This window comes from Neoarius graeffei, chromosome 8 (assembly GCF_027579695.1).
Source record: "Neoarius graeffei isolate fNeoGra1 chromosome 8, fNeoGra1.pri, whole genome shotgun sequence".
NCBI lineage: Eukaryota > Metazoa > Chordata > Actinopteri > Siluriformes > Ariidae > Neoarius > Neoarius graeffei.
Genome location: NC_083576.1, coordinates 93,160,350 through 93,182,992, shown reverse-complemented (window position 1 = coordinate 93,182,992; position 22,643 = coordinate 93,160,350). Strand labels below are relative to the sequence as shown.

The 22,643-nt window shown below is 41.6% G+C and overlaps 1 protein-coding gene and 1 long non-coding RNA gene across 2 annotated transcripts in view; both read left to right on the top strand.

Moving 5' to 3' along the window:
- The first annotated feature begins 1,765 nt into the window (after positions 1 to 1,765).
- Positions 1,766 to 12,375, top strand: vps4a (vacuolar protein sorting 4 homolog A). The gene is made up of 11 exons (XM_060928501.1): positions 1,766 to 1,973; positions 2,512 to 2,623; positions 7,693 to 7,837; positions 7,948 to 8,009; positions 8,149 to 8,268; positions 8,394 to 8,550; positions 9,637 to 9,785; positions 10,071 to 10,152; positions 11,000 to 11,219; positions 11,471 to 11,611; positions 11,701 to 12,375. Exons 1-11 carry the CDS (start codon positions 1,953 to 1,955, stop codon positions 11,800 to 11,802), a joined length of 1,311 nt encoding a protein of 436 aa, XP_060784484.1. The 5' UTR covers positions 1,766 to 1,952; the 3' UTR covers positions 11,803 to 12,375.
- Positions 12,376 to 13,427: 1,052 nt separating this feature from the next.
- LOC132891044 (uncharacterized) overlaps positions 13,428 to 22,643 on the top strand; it is a 29,896-nt gene continuing 20,680 nt past the window's right edge. Inside the window, exons 1-3 of the long non-coding RNA XR_009655256.1 lie at positions 13,428 to 13,693; positions 13,932 to 14,000; positions 14,128 to 14,309. This is a non-coding gene — a long non-coding RNA (uncharacterized LOC132891044). The remainder of the gene's footprint in view (positions 13,694 to 13,931; positions 14,001 to 14,127; positions 14,310 to 22,643) is intronic.

Sequence of the window (22,643 nt, the reverse complement as noted above, 5' to 3'; positions counted from 1 at the left end):
GTCAAGGGCTATAACACAGATTTCTTTCACCATTGAGTGACATACAGTGGTGCTTGAAAGTTTGTGAACCCTTTAGAATTTTCTATATTTCTGCATAAATATGACCGAAAACATCATCAGATCAGGGGGAATAGCTGATGTTTTGTTGCTATCGGGCATTTTTATTTATATTTTTTTAAATAAATAATCATCTGGATGTCGATAATTGTGGAACGGTGTCGATAACTGTGGACAAAGGTGTCACGTGATCTGATACGCTAAGTAATTGGGAATCAACTCGTTTTTTTCCACTGGAAGTTTGAGTAATTATTCATGCACAATTTACATATTGAAAGTCTTTTCTACTTTTGCAGTGGCCAAAAGATCGTTAAGGTGTCAATAATTGTAGCTGCTGCTATATTTATCATTATCGTTTTTTATTTATTACCTCACCCAGGACGGAGTCCACCAGGGGGCGAGGTATTGTTTTCAGTTGGGTTTCTTTGTTTTTTTTTGTTAATGATATTACGGGAGGGCGGCACGGTGGTGTAGTGGTTAGCTCTGTCACCTCACAGCAAGAAGGTCCTGGGTTCGAGCCCCGTGGCCGGCGAGGGCCTTTCTGTGTGGAGTTTGCATGTTCTCCCCGTGTCCGCGTGGGTTTCCTCCGGGTGCTCCGGTTTCCCCCACAGTCCAAAGACATGCAGGTTAGGTTAACTGGTGACTCTAAATTGAGCGTAGGTGTGAATGTGAGTGTGAATGGTTGTCTGTGTCTATGTGTCAGCCCTGTGATGACCTGGCGACTTGTCCAGGGTGTACCCTGCCTTTCGCCCGTAGTCAGCTGGGATAGGCTCCAGCTTGCCTGCGACCCTGTAGAACAGGATAAAGCGGCTACAGATAATGAATGGGTGGTTTTTTAAATTTTTCATTTTTGGATTACACTTCATTTTTGTGGCTACTGCCTCATAGAGTAAATATATATGTGATATTTACTGAATGGACACGTGATCAGAAAACTATTTTATTTATAAGCAGGAGCCACATGGACCCATAGGGGACCGATTTTTTCCCCTGCGCAATATCTTTCTTCATATTAATCATAAGTGCTACTGGGCGAGGTTTGTTTTGTCTGGCAGCACTTGTTTATTTTTATATTATTAGAATGACTTACTGTTTAATTAATTGTAGTTTTTAAATGATTATATGTATTTTATTATTGTATATAATATATATACACGAGGGTAAGTAAAAAAAATTCCAAGACAGCTGTTATAATTTCAAAAGTGTGAAAGACAACCTCCAGATGTGTTCTTCTACAAGGAATTCTCTGATGGAAACATTGCTTTCAGAAGTGTTTAGACTTATATGGAGGAGATTATATTATATATTCTTTCAATTTTTCCAGAGCCCTACTGAAAATCATATTGTATGATGTAGGTCTTCTGAATAAAGATTGTCTTTTTTTTTTAAGCACTTCGTGGTATAATAAATTAATAATATAAATTTACAAGCAGAACTTTAACAACAGTACGAAATACTAATGAAATATAATGAAATATAATTAAAGTCAGTTGTGTCTTCTATGTCTTACAGGCATCTAATAAAAGATGAAACCTGCTCTCTACATCTCAAAACAATATCTTAATATTTATTTAAATCTCAAAACAATTGTGACTCGTTGACACATCGTAAAATATTAATAATAATATTAATAATAATAATAATAATAATAATAATAACACGCCTGATGATGTTACTGTGAAAGGGTCACTTCCGGCGCCGTTGTGACGTCACCGCTCTCAGTGGTTATGATCTGCTGAAGAGAATTTAACGGTTTATTTACATTGGTTTGTTTTTTAGAGAAAACCCTGAGTTGTTCCGTGGCGGTGCCCCGCGGCTTTCGGACTGAGATCCCGAGGCTGTCAGAGAAACAAACCCCGGCACCGGAGGAGAAAATCTCAAGCGCGTGAGATGAAATGACAACGTCAACATTACAGGTAGCGGAGCGGATTAGCTGATTAGCTTAGCGGCAGCTAGCAGAAACATGCTAAAGTGTGCTAACTGTTAATAACATTCGTATAAACAACACTTCCACATTACACTGGTTATAATGACGTGTTCTTTCTGTCGTTGTTACTCATTATGGATCTGCAGAGGCTAATCAGAGCGGTGTCTGTTCTCCCCTCACACCGCGCACCTTTAGCGAATCACTGGCTGTTTGTTTACAGCTGTTTATTGTTCACTGATTGACCTGATCATCAGCGGCTCACTGGCCACAGTTATCTCTGTTTACAGTAAAAATATGGATCAAAACTGTACACACTTCTGTTAATGCAGCTGCACTAAGCTTTAGCCATTATTATTGTTTAAAAAATAATCAGGAATTTTTAAGAAACTGCAGATTTTAATGAAAATCCCGGCATGTTTATAGACTGAAGTGTAAGGAATTCAGAAGTGTATGGAGGCTATGCATGTCCTTAGAAATCCCTTGTGTGTGTGTTTCTCTGAAATCCGTCTCCCCTCTGTGTCCCACAGAAAGCCATTGATCTGGTCACCAAAGCCACAGAGGAGGACAAGGCCAAAAATTATGAGGAGGCTCTGAGACTGTACCAGCACGCTGTGGAGTATTTCCTACACGCCATCAAGTGTGAGTGAGACTGAGACCCTCACATTCATTTGTACACACTCATCTACACACTCACACACACTCCTGTAGACTCACATTCACTCGTACACACTCATCTACACACTCATACACACTCCTATAGACTCACGCTCACTCATACACACTCCTATAGACTCACATTCACTCATACACACTGATCTACACACTCATACACACTCCTATAGACTCACATTCACTCATACACACTCCTATAGACTCACATTCACTCGTACACACTCCTATAGGCTCACATTCACTCGTACACACTCCTATAGACTCACATTCACTCGTACACACTGATCTACACACTCATACACACTCCTATAGACTCACATTCACTCGTACACACTCCTATAGACTCACATTCACTCATACACACTCGTACACACTCCTATAGACTCACATTCACTCATACACACTCCTATAGACTCACATTCACTCGTACACACTGATCTACACACTCATACACACTCCTATAGACTCACATTCACTCGTACACACTGATCTACACACTCATACACACTCCTATAGACTCACATTCACTCGTACACACTGATCTACACACTCATACACACTCCTATAGACTCACATTCACTCATACACACTGATCTACACACTCATACACACTCCTATAGACTCACATTCACTTGTACACACTCCTATAGACTCACGTTCACTCATACACACTCATCTACACACTCGTACACACTCCTATAGACTCACATTCACTCATACACACTCATACACACTCCTATAGACTCACATTCACTCATACACACTCATACACACTCCTATAGACTCACATTCACTCATACACACTCATACACACTCCTATAGACTCACATTCACTCATACACACTCATACACACTCCTATAGACTCACATTCACTCATACACACTCATACACACTCCTATAGACTCACATTCACTCATACACACTCATACACACTCCTATAGACTCACATTCACTCATACACACTCATACACACTCCTATAGACTCACATTCACTCATACACACTCATCTACACACTCGTACACACTCCTATAGACTCACATTCACTCATACACACTCATACACACTCCTATAGACTCACATTCACTCGTACACACTCATACACACTCCTATAGACTCACATTCACTCATACACACTCATCTACACACTCGTACACACTCCTATAGACTCACATTCACTCATACACACTCGTACACACGCCTATAGACTCACATTCACTCATACACACTCATACACACTCCTATAGACTCACATTCACTCATACACACTCATACACACTCCTATAGACTCACATTCACTCGTACACACTCATACACACTCCTATAGACTCACATTCACTCATACACACTCATCTACACACTCGTACACACTCCTATAGACTCACATTCACTCATACACACTCGTACACACGCCTATAGACTCACATTCACTCATACACACTCATACACACTCCTATAGACTCACATTCACTCATACACACTCGTACACACTCCTATAGACTCACATTCACTCATACACACTCGTACACACTCCTATAGACTCACATTCACTCATACACACTCATACACACTCCTATAGACTCACATTCACTCATACACACTCATCTACACACTCGTACACACTCCTATAGACTCACATTCACTCATACACACTCGTACACACGCCTATAGACTCACATTCACTCATACACACTCATACACACTCCTATAGACTCACATTCACTCATACACACTCATACACACTCCTATAGACTCACATTCACTCGTACACACTCATACACACTCCTATAGACTCACATTCACTCATACACACTCATCTACACACTCGTACACACTCCTATAGACTCACATTCACTCATACACACTCGTACACACGCCTATAGACTCACATTCACTCATACACACTCATACACACTCCTATAGACTCACATTCACTCATACACACTCGTACACACTCCTATAGACTCACATTCACTCATACACACTCGTACACACTCCTATAGACTCACATTCACTCGTACACACTCGTACACACTCCTATAGACTCACATTCACTCATACACACTCGTACACACTCCTATAGACTCACATTCACTCATACACACTCGTACACACTCCTATAGACTCACATTCACTCATACACACTCGTACACACTCCTATAGACTCACATTCACTCATACACACTCGTACACACTCCTATAGACTCACATTCACTCGTACACACTCCTATAGACTCACATTCACTCATACACACTCGTACACACTCCTATAGACTCACATTCACTCGTACACACTCCTATAGACTCACATTCACTCATACACACTCTGATACACGAACCTGCACCTTCCAGTGCCGAGATTCAGACAGGATGAGTTCCTCTAGTACGTTATTTTAGCTGGGATGAAACTCACACACCAACCTGTAAAAATATCTAAATCATCTTTCCCAGAAAAAAGTTTATAAATATAATTATCGAGCAGATGTTAACTGATGTTTACTGTATCTTGTCAGAGGTCTCAAAAGTAGCCGGTCGTCGTCGGCAAATCTTCTGTAGTCGGATTTGCTGCTGTCTATTTTTCACAGAGTAACAAAAAATATTTTTGTTTACATATCTGTACAAAACTGAGCAGCGAGATGTTGAGAATGTTCTGTGTGCTGTGATTGAGCCACACTACCACACGGCTAGAAATGGAGACTAAGAAGCAGAGTGGTACGTTATGTTAAATGCCTGGTTTTTAAAAAGGCCTTGAACCATGGGTAAGTCTGTAATTTTAGCCATCGCTATGATTACCGAGTGAAATATATCTGTGTACGGGTCATGTATAAGTGCTGGTCGGCTAAATATTAAATTATAAATATCGATCGCTCTCCTATTATTGTACACGGCCTGTTTTGGGTCAAACCCGCCCACTTGGCGCATTGACATTGTTTACATTTTGACTCATGACGGAATGCAGTGTATCCTTGTAGAGGAGTCGCATATCAAGACTCTACGTCTGTCATGCAGTTAATGGTAACGGTAATTGTTAAAATTATAAATGTATACGAGATTATACATATTTGTTTTTGTACAGTTGCAGGAACTGTCACTCGTAATCAGATGAATATAGATTCACTTATTATAACTTATAGTGTAATGCCAAATAAAAAATACTGTGATAAATTAATTCATATTTTTTTTTTTCAAAATATCTGAAAAATCTCTTGAACTCTGAACCTCCTTAATTTTAAAGGGATATCACAACATATGGAAACACCTACCAAAATGACAAAACAACACAAAATTTGACCTTTTCTTCTGTAGTTCTCTTAACAAAGTAAACATTTTCATAATAACACACAAATGTTACAGGTAACCCGAGTAAATCATTATAAAATATCATCAGTATTTGGCATGGAACCCCTTGACTCTGTGAAGTGCACTGACCCGATGTTTATAAAATCAAGTTATTGTAACTGTTAGTTGATTTTGTAAACATCAAAAATATGTAAAGTTTTGTCAAATTTCTTTTTGATTCATTACTATATATCCGTTCTATTAAAATGTTTAGTATTGATTCCCATCACTTCAGACTCTGTTTTGCTGTTTTACAATAAATTGGAAATTCCTCCCAAAAGCTTTGAAACTGTGTCTCAGATAAACCCAGTTTTCCATTTTTCTCGCCTTTGGCTCACGGTGAAGGGCTTCGGCCTCTTTAATTATACCCTCCTGTTCTCTGCCTCGGACCCTTTTATTCCCCTAAACTCTGAGACACTGCATTGTGATAAACACACTCATGTGACAATAGCACTCAGTCGCATCACTACATTACAGTGAACTAAGGAATTTACAAACAGTAATAAACAGTAATGAGTAATAATTAACACTTATTCTCCGAAGGTGAAGTGAATATCGCTGAATAATAACTGAGATGAGGTCGATATTCACTGAGCCTGAGGCAGATGATTGTTTTAGTATAAATACACAGGTGATTCTTAAAAAATGTAAAAATTGTATTTAAAAAATTTGATTTCAGACTTCAAAATCTTCATGTAAATGTAATAATGGCGCAGCGCAGAGTAAAAGTAGCAAGTACAATAAATAAATGAAGTGAAGGGAACAGGAGAATAAACCGACCGTGATGTAGAGTTTGTGTGCTGATTAGCCTTGTGTTTATAGAGTGGTGGTGATTATAGAAGGAGAGAGATGTTGTTGTTGTTGTTGTTGTTTATTTAAGGTTTTTATGGCAGTGGGAATGAGTGAGTTCTGGAAATTGAATGTTTTGAATAGTTTTAGACTAAACTTGGGAGCATCTTTAGTGCTTTTAGGAACAGCATTTTCTTTCATTTGTAATTCTTCCTCACTTACAGCCGCCATTTTGCCAAATTGCTCGAGGTGATTATCGATAAATAGTCTGAATCTCTCGACCAATCAGCACGCACGATTTTCTATAATCACCTGTGTATTTATACTAAACGGTAATAAACAGGAATAAATCACTGAAATAGATCTCTTTGTCACGGTTCCAGATAACAGACCTTTTATATTTTTAAAAGAGCTGAAAGTGAGACGGTTTTATGCTTCTGATGGATTTTACACAAACACACAGTCAGTGGTGTGACGATTAACTGATTGAATTTTTAAGTGCATTTCCTCTCTCTCTCTCTCTCCCTCCCTCTCTCTCTGTATCTCTCCCTCCCTCTCTCTCTGTATCTCTCTCTCTCTCCCTCCCTCTCTCTCTCTCTCTCTCTCTCTCTCTCTCTCTCCCTCTGTATCTCTCCCTCCCTCTCTCTCTCCCTCTGTATCTCTCCCTCCCTCTCTCTCTCTCTCTCTCTCTCCCTCCCTCGGTATCTCTCCCTATCTCTCCCTCTGTATCTCTCCCTCTGTATCTCTCCCTCTGTATCTCTCCCTCCCTCTCGCTCTCTCCCTCTGTATCTCTCTCTCTCCCTCTGTATTGTGCGCTATCTCTCTCTCTCTCTGTATTGTGCGCTATCTCTCCCTCTGTGTATCTCTCTCTCTCTCTCTCTCCCTCCCTCTCTCTCTCTCTGTGTGTAGATGAGGCTCACAGTGATAAGGCGAAGGAGAGTATCAGGGGGAAGTGTATGCAGTATCTGGAGCGGGCGGAGAAGCTAAAGGCCTACTTGAAGACCAAGGACAAGCAGGGCAAGAAACCTGTAAAGGAAGCGCAGAGCAATGACAAGTACACACACACACACACACACACACACACACACACACACACACACACACTCTCTCTCTCAGCTCTGTTTGTTACTCATTTATAATTGTGTGTGTGTGTGTGTGTTTCAGGAGTGACAGTGACAGTGAAGGTGAGAATCCAGAGAAGAAGAAGCTGCAGGAGCACCTGATGGGTGAGTGTGTTTTACTAAAACTGAAAGGTACACTGGCCATGCCTCCTTCACTGAGACTGACTGGTACATTGGCCATGTCGTGTGTGTGTGTGTGTGTGTGTGTGTGTGTGTGTGTGTGTGTGTGTGTGTGTGTGTGCAGGTGCTATAGTGATGGAGAAGCCGAATGTGAGTTGGAACGATGTGGCCGGACTGGAAGGAGCTAAAGAGGCACTGAAGGAAGCCGTCATCTTGCCAATCAAATTCCCTCACCTCTTCACAGGTGTGTGTGTGAGAGAGAGAGAGAGAGAGAGAGAGTCAGTTCTCATACTGATCTAGTTCTGATCATATGAACTTATATTCACTGAAACTAACTAAGACATTATACTGTGTGTGTGTTGGTTGTAGGTAAACGGACTCCGTGGAGAGGGATCTTACTCTTCGGACCTCCTGGAACAGGAAAGTCTTACCTGGCTAAAGCTGTAGCTACCGAGGCGAACAACTCCACCTTCTTCTCCGTCTCCTCATCTGACCTCATGTCCAAATGGCTGGGGGAGAGCGAGAAGTAAGAACACACACACACACGTGTTTCTGAACAAATACTCGCTCTCATTTCCACCCTTAGACACAATAAACACACATTGGCATTTCATTGATCATAATGTTAATCGTGTTTGTTTCTGTAGTTCATATTATATCCTGTAGGGGGCGATGGTGGTGTGTGTGTGTTCATAGTGAGCACCTGTAATTCGTGCAAATAAACTGAAATCGGATGTGAGGATGAAAGAACACCAAGATTCACTACTGCAGCTGTGTTTCATCATCACACAAACAGGAAGTTAATAGTGTCAAGTCATAATACACAGCCTCGGTCTGTGGCTGCACAGCAAGCTGGACTGGACTTGCAACACCAACCACTTATACAGGAAGGGACAGAGCAGGCTGTACTTCCTGAGGACGCTGCGGTCCTTTAACATCTGCAGGAAACTCCTGTGGGTGTTCTATCAGTCTGTGGTCGCCAGTGTCCTGTTTTACACCGTGGTGTGCTGGGGGGGGGGCAGCACATCCAAGAAGGACACATCCAGGCTGAACAAACTGATCAGACGGGCCGGCTCTGTGGTCGGCATGAAGCTGGACTCTCTGGTGACGGTGTCAGAGAAGAGGACTATGGACAAACTATTGAACATCATGGACGATGCCAGTCACCCTCTGCACACCGTCATCAGCAACCAGAGGAGCCTGTTCAGTGACAGAATGCTCCTTCCCAAGTGCAGGACGAACAGCCTCAAAAACTCCTTTGTCCCTCACGCCATCAGACTGTACAACTCCTCTCTGGGGGGGGGAGGGGGAACAGGAGGACAGAGGACAGGAAGGAGCAGTAGCCTAGCCTAACAATAAGCAATACCGGACAATGTGCAATATAAAGTGCATTATCTCTCCTACCACCGCCCCCCCCTCCTCTCTTCCCCATATCTTATTCTTTTTATATTTGTATATGTAAATACTTCTAGATAAATTAATTTAAGTTCTCTATTTTCTTTTCTCTGTTTATCTGTAATGATGCTGCTGGAATCCTAATTTCCCTGAGAGAACCCTCCCAAAGGGATCAATAAAGTTCTATCTAATCTAATTCTCTCTCTCTCTCTTTGAGGTTGGTGAGGAATCTGTTTGAGCTTGCTCGTCAGCGTAAACCCTCCATCATCTTCATCGATGAGGTGGACTCTCTGTGCGGCTCACGAAGTGAAAATGAGAGCGAAGCAGCTCGTAGGATCAAGACCGAGTTCCTCGTGCAGATGCAGGGTGAGAGAGAGACTGTGGGGGTGGGGGAGAGATAAGCAGTAGTTTGTCTGCTGGTGTTTGTTCTCTACACCGTTACAACCCGGGGTTCCTACAGACTCATTAGCAGGCATCCTGATTAAAGTTAATGAACCCCGTGTTCACACTAACGAGTGAGAAACCAACAGGTGATTGTTTAGTTCCTATGTGCAGTTTGTGTCAGCATATAAAAATTTCCTTCATGACACTGTCTCCTGATTTGCTCGTGTGTGTGTGTGTGTGTGTGTGTGTGTGTGAGATCTCTGGCAGGTGTGGGGAATAATAATGATAAAATCTTGGTTCTTGGTGCCACTAACATCCCATGGGTTCTAGATGCTGCCATCAGGAGAAGGTCAGTGTTCCAGCACACACAAGAAATGTATATAAAATCCCTCGTGTCCTCCTCGTGCTCCTGAGTGTTTATAAATTCTCACATAAGGAGACTAACTGATGTAAACCTCAGCCTCAGATCCTATAATCTGTGTGGATCGCTGCCCTTTTATATCTGGAATGGACTGTGGAGTTTAAACTGGTTTTATTTTATGACGTTTACAGCGTTTAGCCGACGCCCTGATCCAGAGAGACTTCTAGAAGAGCTTTAGAGTCTCGATCAGAAACACATCCTCACGCTAGTTCACTAGATCAGGGACCGAGAGAACCATCCGGAACATTTACTGAGAACCAGTCGCTTTAATTAAAGAATATAAAAATAAATAAAGCGAGCGACACACTCGCATAAATTAAGAGAAATAAAACTAACGATTTAGATACGATGAAAGAAACAGCGGTGTGTAAACGGAGGATGGGCGGCCGTGTGTGTGTCTGTGTGTGCAGAGCCGTAACACGTAAACACACACCAGCTGATGGAAGATTTAGTGCTCGATCATTTATTATTGTAATTAATATATTGTTAAATATTTTATTGCCAAAGAAGTGAGTCAAAATAACTTCTGTTTTTCAGCCTTTACCCTGATCACTCATTTTGTGCTCCTAGCTTTCTGTGCACTTTACCTTTTATGGAGTTTTGTGGGTGTGGCTACATATAAATGAGCTGTGTCAGGAACTTTATGCAACTTTTGTAACTCCAGCAGAGAGATTTTAGTTCAGTTTGGCTTCCACAAACATTTACACACAACTTTACTCAACTTTACACTGTGTGTGTGTGTGTGTGTGTGTGTGTGTGTGTGTGTGTGGTGCAGGTTTGAGAAACGGATCTACATCCCGCTTCCAGAGGAGCCGGCTCGGGCCGCCATGTTCCGTCTCCATTTAGGGAACACTCCCCACAGCCTGAGCGACGCCGACCTGCGCCAACTCGCACGCAAGACCGACGGCTACTCCGGCGCTGACATCAGCATCATCGTCAGAGACGCGCTCATGCAGCCTGTCCGCAAAGTGCAGTCCGCCACGCACTTCAAGAAGGTCTCTCTCTCTCTCTCACACACACACTCGTCATGTGCATATTATACCACCTACACACCTTCATACTACACTCAGGGTTAACATTTAGTTTGCTCTTTACATTATTAACTGTATCATCATCACTGACGCCAGCCTCGCGTCGGAGGCCGTCAGGAGGCGTGTCCATGTTTAACTGAGCAAAGGGCCCACCCACATTCAAAGACAGAAACGTGTGGTTGTAGTTAACACTAGTTGCCATGGCGACTCTGCAGGTCCGAGGTCCGTCCCGTAGTAACCCCTCTGTGATGGTGGATGACCTTTTGACCCCATGTTCTCCTGGTGACCCTGCTGCTATGGAGATGACCTGGATGGACGTGCCTGGAGACAAACTGCTGGAACCCATAGTGTGTATGGTAAGACACCCTCACCCCACCCCACCCCCACGTTAGAGTACATGATATTTTAAAGTGTGTGTGTGTGTGTGTGTGTGTGTGTGTCCCAGGCCGACATGCTGCGCTCTCTATCCACCACTCGGCCCACAGTCAACGCTGAAGACCTCCTGAAGGTGAAGAGGTTCACCGAGGACTTCGGACAGGAAGGCTGAGGATCAACAAACACCTGCCCATCAATCACATCCAAGCCCTGCCCTTATGAACTGAAGCCCCGCCTCTCTCCCCCCTTCCCCAACACGCCACTGTACAGCTGGACTTCCTGTGTGCAGTACTGAACATGAAGGAGCATTTACTTCTGCACTCTGTGTGTGTGTGTGTGTGTGTGCTGTAGCTCTTACTCTAAGTGGACTGACTGAATGTGTGTATTCATTTGTGTAACTAACACACACACACTGCACTGCTTTAGCTCAGTATTATTTATTTTCTTCCTCCCCCCATTTTGGACTTTACCATTATTACTACTGAACAAACACATTAAAGCAGCAGTAAAATATAAAATAATAATAACTTTTACCCCAAATGTAATTATACTCTGATGCTAATTTGCAGTGACTCTGAGAAATGGTTCCTTTTGGGTTAAAGTGTCGTTGATGTTCGTCTCACCGCCTCTGGTCGCTGCAGGAAGCCTCGCCCTCGACACACTACTGACCGAACAGCTACGGCTCACTAACTGTCTGAAGTATCTGTATTAATTAAACCTGAACTGGACAACTGAAATGAAAAAATTGTCTTTTTTTTTAACACGGTGAGTTTGTCTCGTCCTAAATCACATGCTTTTAGTGCAGTCGTGTGTTCACTCTGTTTCAGCGTAAACAACACCGAGCGGGTTTTAAAGCAGGAACACAAACGAGCCTAAACTGAATTCTGCAGTGAATTAGCCAATCAAATATTATGCTTTTAAAACATGTATAAATTATTTTGTTTGATAAGATAAATAACTTTATTGTATATTAACTGTAATATTTTTAATATATTTGTATTTATTTTTTATGATGTATTTTATTGTTTGATCTGAAAACAAAATTGCGACTGATTTCTGAGAAAGTTCTGCTCCTCAAGTCTACTGATGTAATAAAGTAGGCCTTAAGATGGCGTCACGTCAGAAACGCAGCGAGGGAGCATCGCCAAGGACGTGTTTAAACACGAACTCTGATGAGATATAGAGCGCTATTATAATACATCATCAGCATAGCCCAAGGGGCGGAGCTATTAGATTGATTGATTGATTGATTTACAAAGGCTTCCTTGAATATTTTGAGTTTATTAATGTGAAATAAAATTTATCAGTCTTTGTTCCACTTAGCTACCGTTAGCATGGATATAACTAACGTCAGTTACATAGATTTATTACAGATGCACTGAGAAAATCTAAAACTTGAAAATAACGCTGGTGATATGATCCATCAAGTCTTTTAATATTTTCGCGTAAACAAAATTTTCTTCATCACTTGTCTTTTCATAGCCATCGATTAAAGCCAGACCCATTTTAATCAACGTTCATCCAAGGAGTGATGCAAGATTTCTACCACAAGGGTGTCTAGAAATCTAAACACTTCCTCTCTAATCGTTCCTCGGTTCCTGCGAATGTGTTTAAAGAAGTCATGCAGAAAGCAGTCTGAAGAAAGGAGGACTGAGGAACCATGGAAGCGTCTGTTAGAGCTTTGGGATTCACCCAAATGACTCCATAATGCTGTTCACCATGACGAGGTGAGGAAAGAATGAAGAAGGACAGACAGGTGTGAAGGACAGCACGTGCTGCTCTAAGAGGTGAGCTCGCTCTGTTTCTGAAGAGAGATGGTGGGTTTGAAAATGTTCCTCCTGAGGGCGGGGCATCAAGAGTCAGAGTGCCACTGAGAGTTCCGAGAAGGATAAATACACATCTGTTCACCTCTTGCAAGTGGATGCGTATTAATTAATAAAACCTCTGATTAGTGTGTTTAGAGTTGGAACTGAAGCACGGCTCCAGAGTTCGGTGTGTCGGCTCTTCTGACTACGGCTCCTCTGACCCGTGACACAGCGACCGAGAGATGATGACACTTTACAGTTGAGTTCATTTCAGACGTGCATTTATACTGTACATCATCAGTGACATTAACACAGGAACACTTTACCTTTTAATAATAATAATGATAATAATAAGCAAGCCGAATAATCCAAATCAACCCCACACACCATTCTCACTTCTGATTGATGACGAAATGTTGATTCATTTTCTATCACAGCAGCTCTGACAGTTGTGACGGCTATAATTCTAACCCTAATTTTTTATATTACCGTATAGTCCAGCTCAATGCAAGGACATGTCGATCTAGAAGGAGTCTCCAGTGTCAGTGCTTTGTCACAGTCAGAGGTGAAGCTGTAACTTTACATTTTCCGATAAAAGACTTTATGATTCTTGTTTGTGATTTCTCTGTAATGTGTAACACATGTTCAGGAAGCTCTTCAGTCAGTAATCAACGTTTATTCACATGCTGTAGCTGTCGATCTGCTCAGATTCAGAATCAGCACACGGCATCAGCTCCTGATCTCCGCTCAGCCCGAGTCACCTGTGGAAATCGCTCAGGTCCGTCTATCTTCAGATGAAAAGGGAAAGTCATGCAAGATTTTGTTTGTGGAAATAAGATCTCCAAGCAACATGAACACTGAGACCTGAAAACAGGTGAGTCAAGACGTCACCCTAATAACTGAGCTTTACCATTAATAACTCCTGGTCGACATCAGGTCACACAATCCTGCATGGAGCCACCACTGGACGAACCAGTGAAGAGCGAATCCTCAGATTCTCTGCAGTCATTCCCGACCTGAGTAATGTGACCCTCTGCTCTCTCCTGTTCTCCCAGCGCTCCTGCAATGCTAACATTAGCTTTCTAATCACTGAAGCTCAAACAGGCTCATGACACAAAATGGCGGCTTGTTACACAAAATGGCGCTGTTTCCCTTCAGAGCCATGAGCCGTGCATTACTCCTTTCTGAGAGAAGGGTTTAATTACGCAACTTGTTCAAAAGAAAAAGTTTATCTATTTATTTATTCTGTTTCACCATAATAAAGATTTAGTTTAATTTATTCCGTTCAGTTCAGCACAGTTTAGATACTCAGAATATATTAACACTGAGAGGGACTGACAAACACTAGCTTTAGTTCTTAAAGCTGTACGGCCTTTCGATTTCATAAAATCGGTGAAATTTAGTTCCGTCTGAAATGTGGTGATTGTGATATCTGTTTATTTCTGTAATATCTCACAAAATATCAGGCCATTCTGTGGCTGGGAAGTTATTTAATTTGAGGGGATTAAAGCAAATAATGTGCATGAAATCGCTCGCTTGGTGCAGTCAAGCAGACAGAGGAAGTCCGTGTGCGCATGCGCAGGTTTACCTTCTTCTTCTTCTTTTGGGTTTTACAGCAGCTGGCATCCACAGTGTTGCATTACTGCCATCTACAGGTTTCCCTTTGAGCGTGCACTGACAGTTCCATCATTCTGTCGCTAAACGAACAGCTGATCACACCGAGGTGCTCGCTGAGCGCCCATATTTATTAGTTTGGTCCTGCGTTTCCTTTCCTTCGTATATAACATAACGTCTTTTCTTCTCGCTTTCTTTCCGTTACTGTAGTCGGTCTTTCACGTTTCATTCGCACACTCACGTCCTCCATTTTTCTCTCCTGTTTCAAATTTGTATCCCACAATGCCTTGCGTGAACGAGGAAAGCCCACCACGTGATGCATGACGTAGTATCTCGAATTGGGTCATGGTGAAGCAGGAAAAAATAGCAGAGAATTTAGGGCCATGTGGCCCTAAACTCATTAAATGTTCTATTTAAAAATCCCTAATAAAATTGGAAGTCTGTGATTCGAATTCAGTAGGTTTCAGTCACTAAACAAAAATAATTGGGTGTCAGGAAAAATTATTTTTATGACCTACACTTGAAAAATCTGAAAGGCAGGACAGCTTTAAAGATAAACCAAACTGTAAAAACTACATTATTGATAATTATGTGTATATTGTAAAATTCAGATTTTTTTGCCTACTGATTTATCTGCAGTAATAAAACCTTCATAACTTTATAGTCTTGTGAATTTTGTATACTTAAATGTTTTTGTATATGTTTGGTTTGTGTTTTTGCTCCCTGAGGATGTCGTGTCTGTGGTTTAACCCGTAAAATGTTAGGATGAGAGGAAGTTTACTGTTCTTGGTTGTTTTTAATAATTTTATATATATTTTGGAGGGGTCACTGCAATTATGCATACAGATTCAGATTAAATATTAATAAAATATAAAAATATTTATGTTCAATTAATACAAAACAAATTGGACTATATCTTTTATATATTTTTCCATAAACAACACACATGAAATGTAATTTAAAAACATTAGAATAAATATCAAATTCTAATTTTTTTGTGCAAAAAATTATTAAAATAGAAATGTTAGAATAAGACATGTTAATTTAGAATAAATAAATAAATTGTACATGCACTTGTTCAGGAAGTTAGTTTGTGGTAAAGATGAGATTCAGATCCAGGAGTCGCGGCCCATCCGCTCGCACCGTACAGCTTTACTATCGTCCTAAAAGCACAAAAATAACTTTGTTTAATTTCAGATATCAGTCATTAGTGTATAATATAAAGGTCTACATCAAACAATCCACAGCTTAATGAAGGAATTCATCAAATTAGATAGAAAACAAATTAAATTGTATTTGATTTAAATGCCTGCGGTGGGGCGGCACGGTGGTGTAGTGGTTAGCGCTGTTGCCTCACAGCAAGAAGGTCCGGGTTCGAGTGCGGAGTTTGCATGTTCTCCCCGTGTCCGCGTGGGTTTCCTCCGGGTGCTCCGGTTTCCCCCACAGTCCAAAGACATGCAGGTTAGGTTAACTGGTGACTCTAAATTGAGCGTAGGTGTGAATGTGAGTGTGAATGGTTGTCTGTGTCTATGTGTCAGCCCTGTGATGACCTGGCGACTTGTCCAGGGTGAACCCCGCCTTTCGCCCGTAGTCAGCTGGGATAGGCTCCAGCTCGCCTGCGACCCTGTAGAACAGGATAAAGCGGCTACAGATAATGAGATGAGATGAGATGCCTGCGGTGTATCATGTGTCGTCCCCTCAGCCAATCAGAGCACACCATTTTACACTCCTTTCACTGACGCTACATCCACATTAATGTTTTAGTGTCAAATGAAAATGATCTCCGTCAAAACGCGTGTTTTAGTTCCGCTGAAGCTGTTTGATTTCTTCCTGAAGAGAGTCATGTGACAGGAACGTGACGAATCGGGGACTGATCTGTCGTGACTGAGACCCAATCAGGAAGTGTGTGTGATCGTTTCCAAACGTCTCTGTATTTGCTCGTTTACAGTAAAACACTACTCCAGAGTTTTTACACTAAATCTGAGCCCCCAGTGTTTCAAAAAATCTCTGTTTTTGGGGTTTGGAAACTCCGGTAGTCTGGATGCTGGGAGTAAACATAGGAAAGGTGATGTGTTTTAAACTAAAACATATTAATGTGGCCGTGGCCGAATACAGATGGTTTCTTTGTGCTGGAGAACGTTATTTATTGTTTTAATGATTGTTACCTGGTGTGACAGGGAGGTTTGCGGATTCATCAGAGAGTCGAAGCCGGAGCTGAAGTGTTCATCATAGTTGGCAATTTCAGTTTTAATCCCATCCCTCTGTCCGATTTCCACTTGGATAAATCCGCTTTCTGATTGGAGGGTACTGTCATGTTGTTTGTAGACTCCGTGATCACAGATGATGTCACAGTGAGGAGTGACGTGTTCTTGTTCACCTTGGAGCGTTTTATCGTTTCTCACAGTCCAGGATTCGTAAAAAGCACTGTAAGGAGGTTGGTTCTTCTGGAAGTGGAAGGCTTCCATTTCATTTCTGAGATTTCCTTCTTCCCAGGAATGTGAAGTCGAGTCGTGGTGAAGAGATCTGAGGTCTTTGTCCTGGCAGTAGGACATTTCCTGGTGGAGCTGAGAGGACAGGTAGGAGATGTAGCGTATGGCAAGTCTCAGTGTCTCAATTTTGGTGAGCGTTTGTCCGACTGGAGCCACGAATGGTGGAAGGAACGTCCTTAAATAGTGGAGCGCTTTGGTCAGATCCCTCATCCGCAGCTTTTCTTTCTCACTGGCGTTCTGTCTCTGCTTACTCGGGTTCTTGCAGCGCATTCTCCTGGGTTTAGGCCTGCCTTCCCTCGACAATTCTGGAGAAGAGACGCTGTAGATTTCTGAATCAGAGCTGTGGCTGAAGAGAGCAGAGGAAAGATCCATCCTGCTCGCTTTCAGAGGAGTGAGTGTAGGCTGGAGAGTCGGAGGAGGATTTTATACAGCAGGAGGTGTGAAGTGACACCTCCACAGGCGTCTCCAGCCCACTGCTGTCTGTCTGATGAGGACACTGGGAAAGAAAACAAGACAGACTGAGATGGAGTGTCCACCTGCTCTGTGGTTCTGTGTGGACTTTGGATTTGAGGAAAATCAGAAATGAAACAGTCCCTGAATTAAAACTCGCACATGCTTGTGGGAAAATAAATGAGAAGATGCAACAGAAGATGATGGGTGGAGAATAATTAAAGTAAATAATATTGTGGTTGTGACCTTTTTTTTGTCGCTCTTTGATGCCATCTTGTAGCGTCTCTCCAAAATACTTCACAAAAACATTCAAGTTTCTTTTGACCGCTTGTCAAAATTCCTGATCTGGGAAGCAAACACACTGAGACTGAGTTCTGAGCATGCGTCATCAGACTCGGGTAGGGGGCGTGGCCTAAAGGGTGAAGAACCCTTCAGTTTGTTTTTGAACATAACCCTTAAAGGTTCCATGATGGCAGAACTAGATTACAAGTGGAACTCTTTCAGGAACCCTTGGAGATGTTAAAGTTATTCAGATGATAGGGATGATGTGTGGGGTTTTTAATATAGCGTATATAATTTTTGAAAATTTGTTTTATTTATGCAAATATGGTGTTAATCAAGTCCTAAACTCAGATTTGCACAGGTTTACTCAGTGGAGGCTGAATATGGAGTCGATAAGCTTCTGTTGCTGTGCTACATGAACATTGCTGCAGGATTAAAGAAGCAACGTCACACACAACAAAATAAAAATGTTATCTGATTCCTTATAAAACCGGTGGGGGTGGGGGGAATGGTGGTGTAGTGGTTAGCACTGTCGCTTCACAGCAAGAAGGTTCTGGGTTCGAACCTACTGGCCAATGGGGGCCTTTCTCTGTGGAGTTTGAATGTTCTCCACGTGTCCGCGTGGGTTTCCATCACAGTCCAAAAACATGCAGTCAGGTGAACCGGCTCCGCTGAATCGTCCACTGATCCAGCTGGGAGAGGGAGAGGGCGGGGCTCTGCCAAGTTTAAAATACTCTACAAATTACAGGCATTTAGCAGATGCTCTTATCCAGAGCAACGTACCCAGAGCAGTTAGGGGGTTAGGTGCAATGCTCACGGGCGCTTCAGGGAATTGAACCAGTAACCTTTTGGTCCCAAAGATACTTCTCTAACCATTAGACCATGGCTTCCCCGTGGCCTGGACACACCAATGATGGATTGTTAAAATATCATCAGTGGTGTTCCTATGACCCTTGCTGGCCATGAAGAAGAAGAAGAAGAAGAATTGTCACAGCTGCATGCTAATGAGGCAGCAGGGTCAGAACAAGAGGTGGAGCTAAACCCTGCTGAACCCCAATGCCACACCCCTCAATCACAGGGTATGAAGCAGCACCTTGTGTAGGTCGGATCACAGCTGAGACTTTAAACTGCGGTGGAATTTCACATCAAACGTGTAACTGAGATCCTGAAGCTTGTTCAGTGTGATGAGGAGACGACGTCACATCACCAAGAGCCACCACAGGAGGGAGGAAGATTCATCAACTCAGGATTAATTTAACCTTAAAGTCTCAGATTAGGATCGGGATTAATCCCAAACACAAATCCAAGCATTTATTTAAAAAATAAATAAATAAATCCGAAATGTTGTGTAATTTTTCTGATTTTTAGATATTGAGGTGATTTTCCTGTTTATTATTATTATTATTATTATTAATTTATTTATTTAATCGTGTTTAGGTGCAAATGTTTTAAATACAATTAGTTGGATGTAAGTCACCATATTTATATCATGAACTCAATAAAAAGGTTAGGTAGAACCATGAAATATTCAAGGCCATTAAATTCATTTTGGAAAATAAAAACTCAATAGACAGTTTTCACTGACGTCACGGCATTCCGGGGAACGCCCCCCAGCTGCCATCTTGGGGGGCAAACAAAACGGACCATCGCCATTACCGGCTACGTTATCTTGGATGAATTTATGAAGTTATATAGTCAGTTTTCTAAAATAAAGATCAATGTTGGCAAAATCAAGCAAACAGAAGTATATAGATACATTAGACGACATCTCACGACAATGGTATGCAGCCAAACTGGCCTTGATTGGGGGAATTGACCCCTACGAAGTGGACAAAGATGCATTTTCAAGTGACTATGCAGGGCTGCCAAAGCCTGAAACTGACTTCATCAAACTTTAAAGGCTGATATATACAACATTATATATTCACAGCGCGACTTTTGGCGGATGCCGCCTGAATCGCACAGATCCGGGTTTTTTTTAGGGGGGGCGTTGGAGTGTCTGATTATAATTTCAAAGTAAATTCTGTATTAAAATTACTAAATAAGCAAATCTGTTACAGTCCATGAAACAGGAAGTATAAGGATGAGAAAAAAACAGTTTAAATCGGAAAGCTGCGCACATTTGCGCAGTCCTGCACACCGCTCGGGCTGCACAAGTGTGCGCAGCTTCCCGATTTAAACTGTTTTTTTCTCATCCTTATACTTCCTGTTTCATGGACTGTAACGAATTTGCTTATTTAGTCATTTTAATACAGAATTTACTTTGAAATTATAATCAGACACTCCAACGCCCCCCCTAAAAAAAAACCCCGGATCTGCGCGATTCAGGCGGCATCCGCCAAAAGGCGCGCTGTTTGCATCCCAAACACAAATCAAATCATACAGAATAGACCTAAAATGTTTTTCAAAAATGACCCTTGCGTGAGTGAAGTGACAAGTTTCAAATAGAAACGTGACAAACGAGCGATATTAAGTGTACATTACAATGTAAACGTACACTCAGTGGTTCCAGTTAGGCATTCTCCAGAGATTGTTCACATGATGTTTTGGTTTCCAAAAACAAACTTAAACACAATTGATTGTTTATTTAAACAACTTACCACTTATAAAATGATCGGAGCAGACTTTGCTGTGTTTGGAAGGCTGATAATCCTTGCGGTTGATTCTCGCAAGCCATAGATTTCTCCTTTGTATGCTGAGTTTGTTTGTTTGCTCGCCTTCGTGCTCCCGTACAGTGGGAATTCCATAAAAGCTCCGCTTGACGTCATCATCTGACCTATTACGACAGCCGTGAATACAACAGGTGTGCACCATTGCTAGCTTTAAATAGCCTGCTTGGGTTCTTTTGAAGACTTTGTACTCACGCGTTACAATGTGTGCTCAGTGACCCATACGGTAAGCTTGACCCCCAAGATGGCCGCCACTAGGGAATCCCCGACTCTGTGACATCATGTGAAAACTATCTATTAGAAAAATAATTACAATAATTTAAATAATTTGCATATCAGTTTCGCACTGGGCTGCACTGCATTTCAGTTTTATGATGATATTAATTGAATTAGTCCACCCCTCTGTATAACCGCGTAATCGTCCCTCCTGCTCTCAGCCAATCACCACGCAGCATACAGCACTGATAACTGATCATTAGAGAGCATTCATGGAGTCTTGGAGCAGAAATTTGCAGATGAACTAGACGTTTTTTTTTTTTTAAAGGATGGCAGAATAAAAAGTTTTTTCTCTTGTAGCTCAGTATTCCCATGGGAAGTGATTTTTTTTCCTTCTCTGTGTCATGTTCAGTATTTTACACAGTGAGTGTGCACAAAAAAAAACAAGTTGACAGACAAGAAACACGAGTGTGTGAGATCTGAGCACTGGACAAACACGTCAGGAGGACAGCAGTGTCCAAAAACAAATGACCTCCGTCCAGAAGACGGGTTTTGATAGAAGCATGACATAACAAGAAGTGATGCAGGAAGTTGTTCCTGCTCGCTGAGAAATCTGGCTCTTCTCAATCTATGAAAAAAATCTACAAATCAGTGATCACATTTTGGGTTTGTATTATTATTATTATAATTATCTTCAACATGATACTTTTTTAAATTTTTATTTTTAAATTAAATGTTACATCAGGATCGCTGTAAAGTCTAAAAAGTGCAACGGTCTGTTAATAAACAGAGAAACAAAAGTTGTGGTGTTTTTTTTTATGAAAACATCTTTTAAAATCACCAATTTGGTTTACAAGAGATTCCTTTTAACACCTCACTCTGATTGGCTCGTGATTGTAAATACTGCACTATATAACACACCAGCTGGTGGCGCTCTATTTTCACACACTATTTGGTGCACTTGGATGTGATTTCAGATGATACACACATCCATCTCACACTCGATCCTGACCAGTTTCTCCGTCCATACTGATGAGAAACATCCACACACCCTGATGCTACCACCCTCATGCTTCACAGCAGGGATGATGTTCTCAGGGGGCTGAGCAGTGTTGGGGTTCTGACAAATGTTGTACTTTGTGCCAAGGCCAAAAAGTTAAGTTTTGGTTTTATCAGACCACAAAAACCTTTTTCCATAAATCTCCAAACCTAATTTCATACAAGCTTTGTGAAGTTTCGAGAGAAATCTTTTATTCCTGCTGCAAAGTGACAAATAAATCCTTTCAGTGTTTCCCAAACACACAAAACATGAATTATTAATATTAAAATGAAAGTGGGCGGGGTCAGTGAAAACAGGCAATGAGTTGGAGAAACGGAAAGAAAAAACATTAGAAATGCATCAGTCAGAATACCCGAGAGATAGAAAATGAACAGACTCAGTAAGAATATCATTATATCATGAAATTTACTGAACAGTTTAAGTGATGG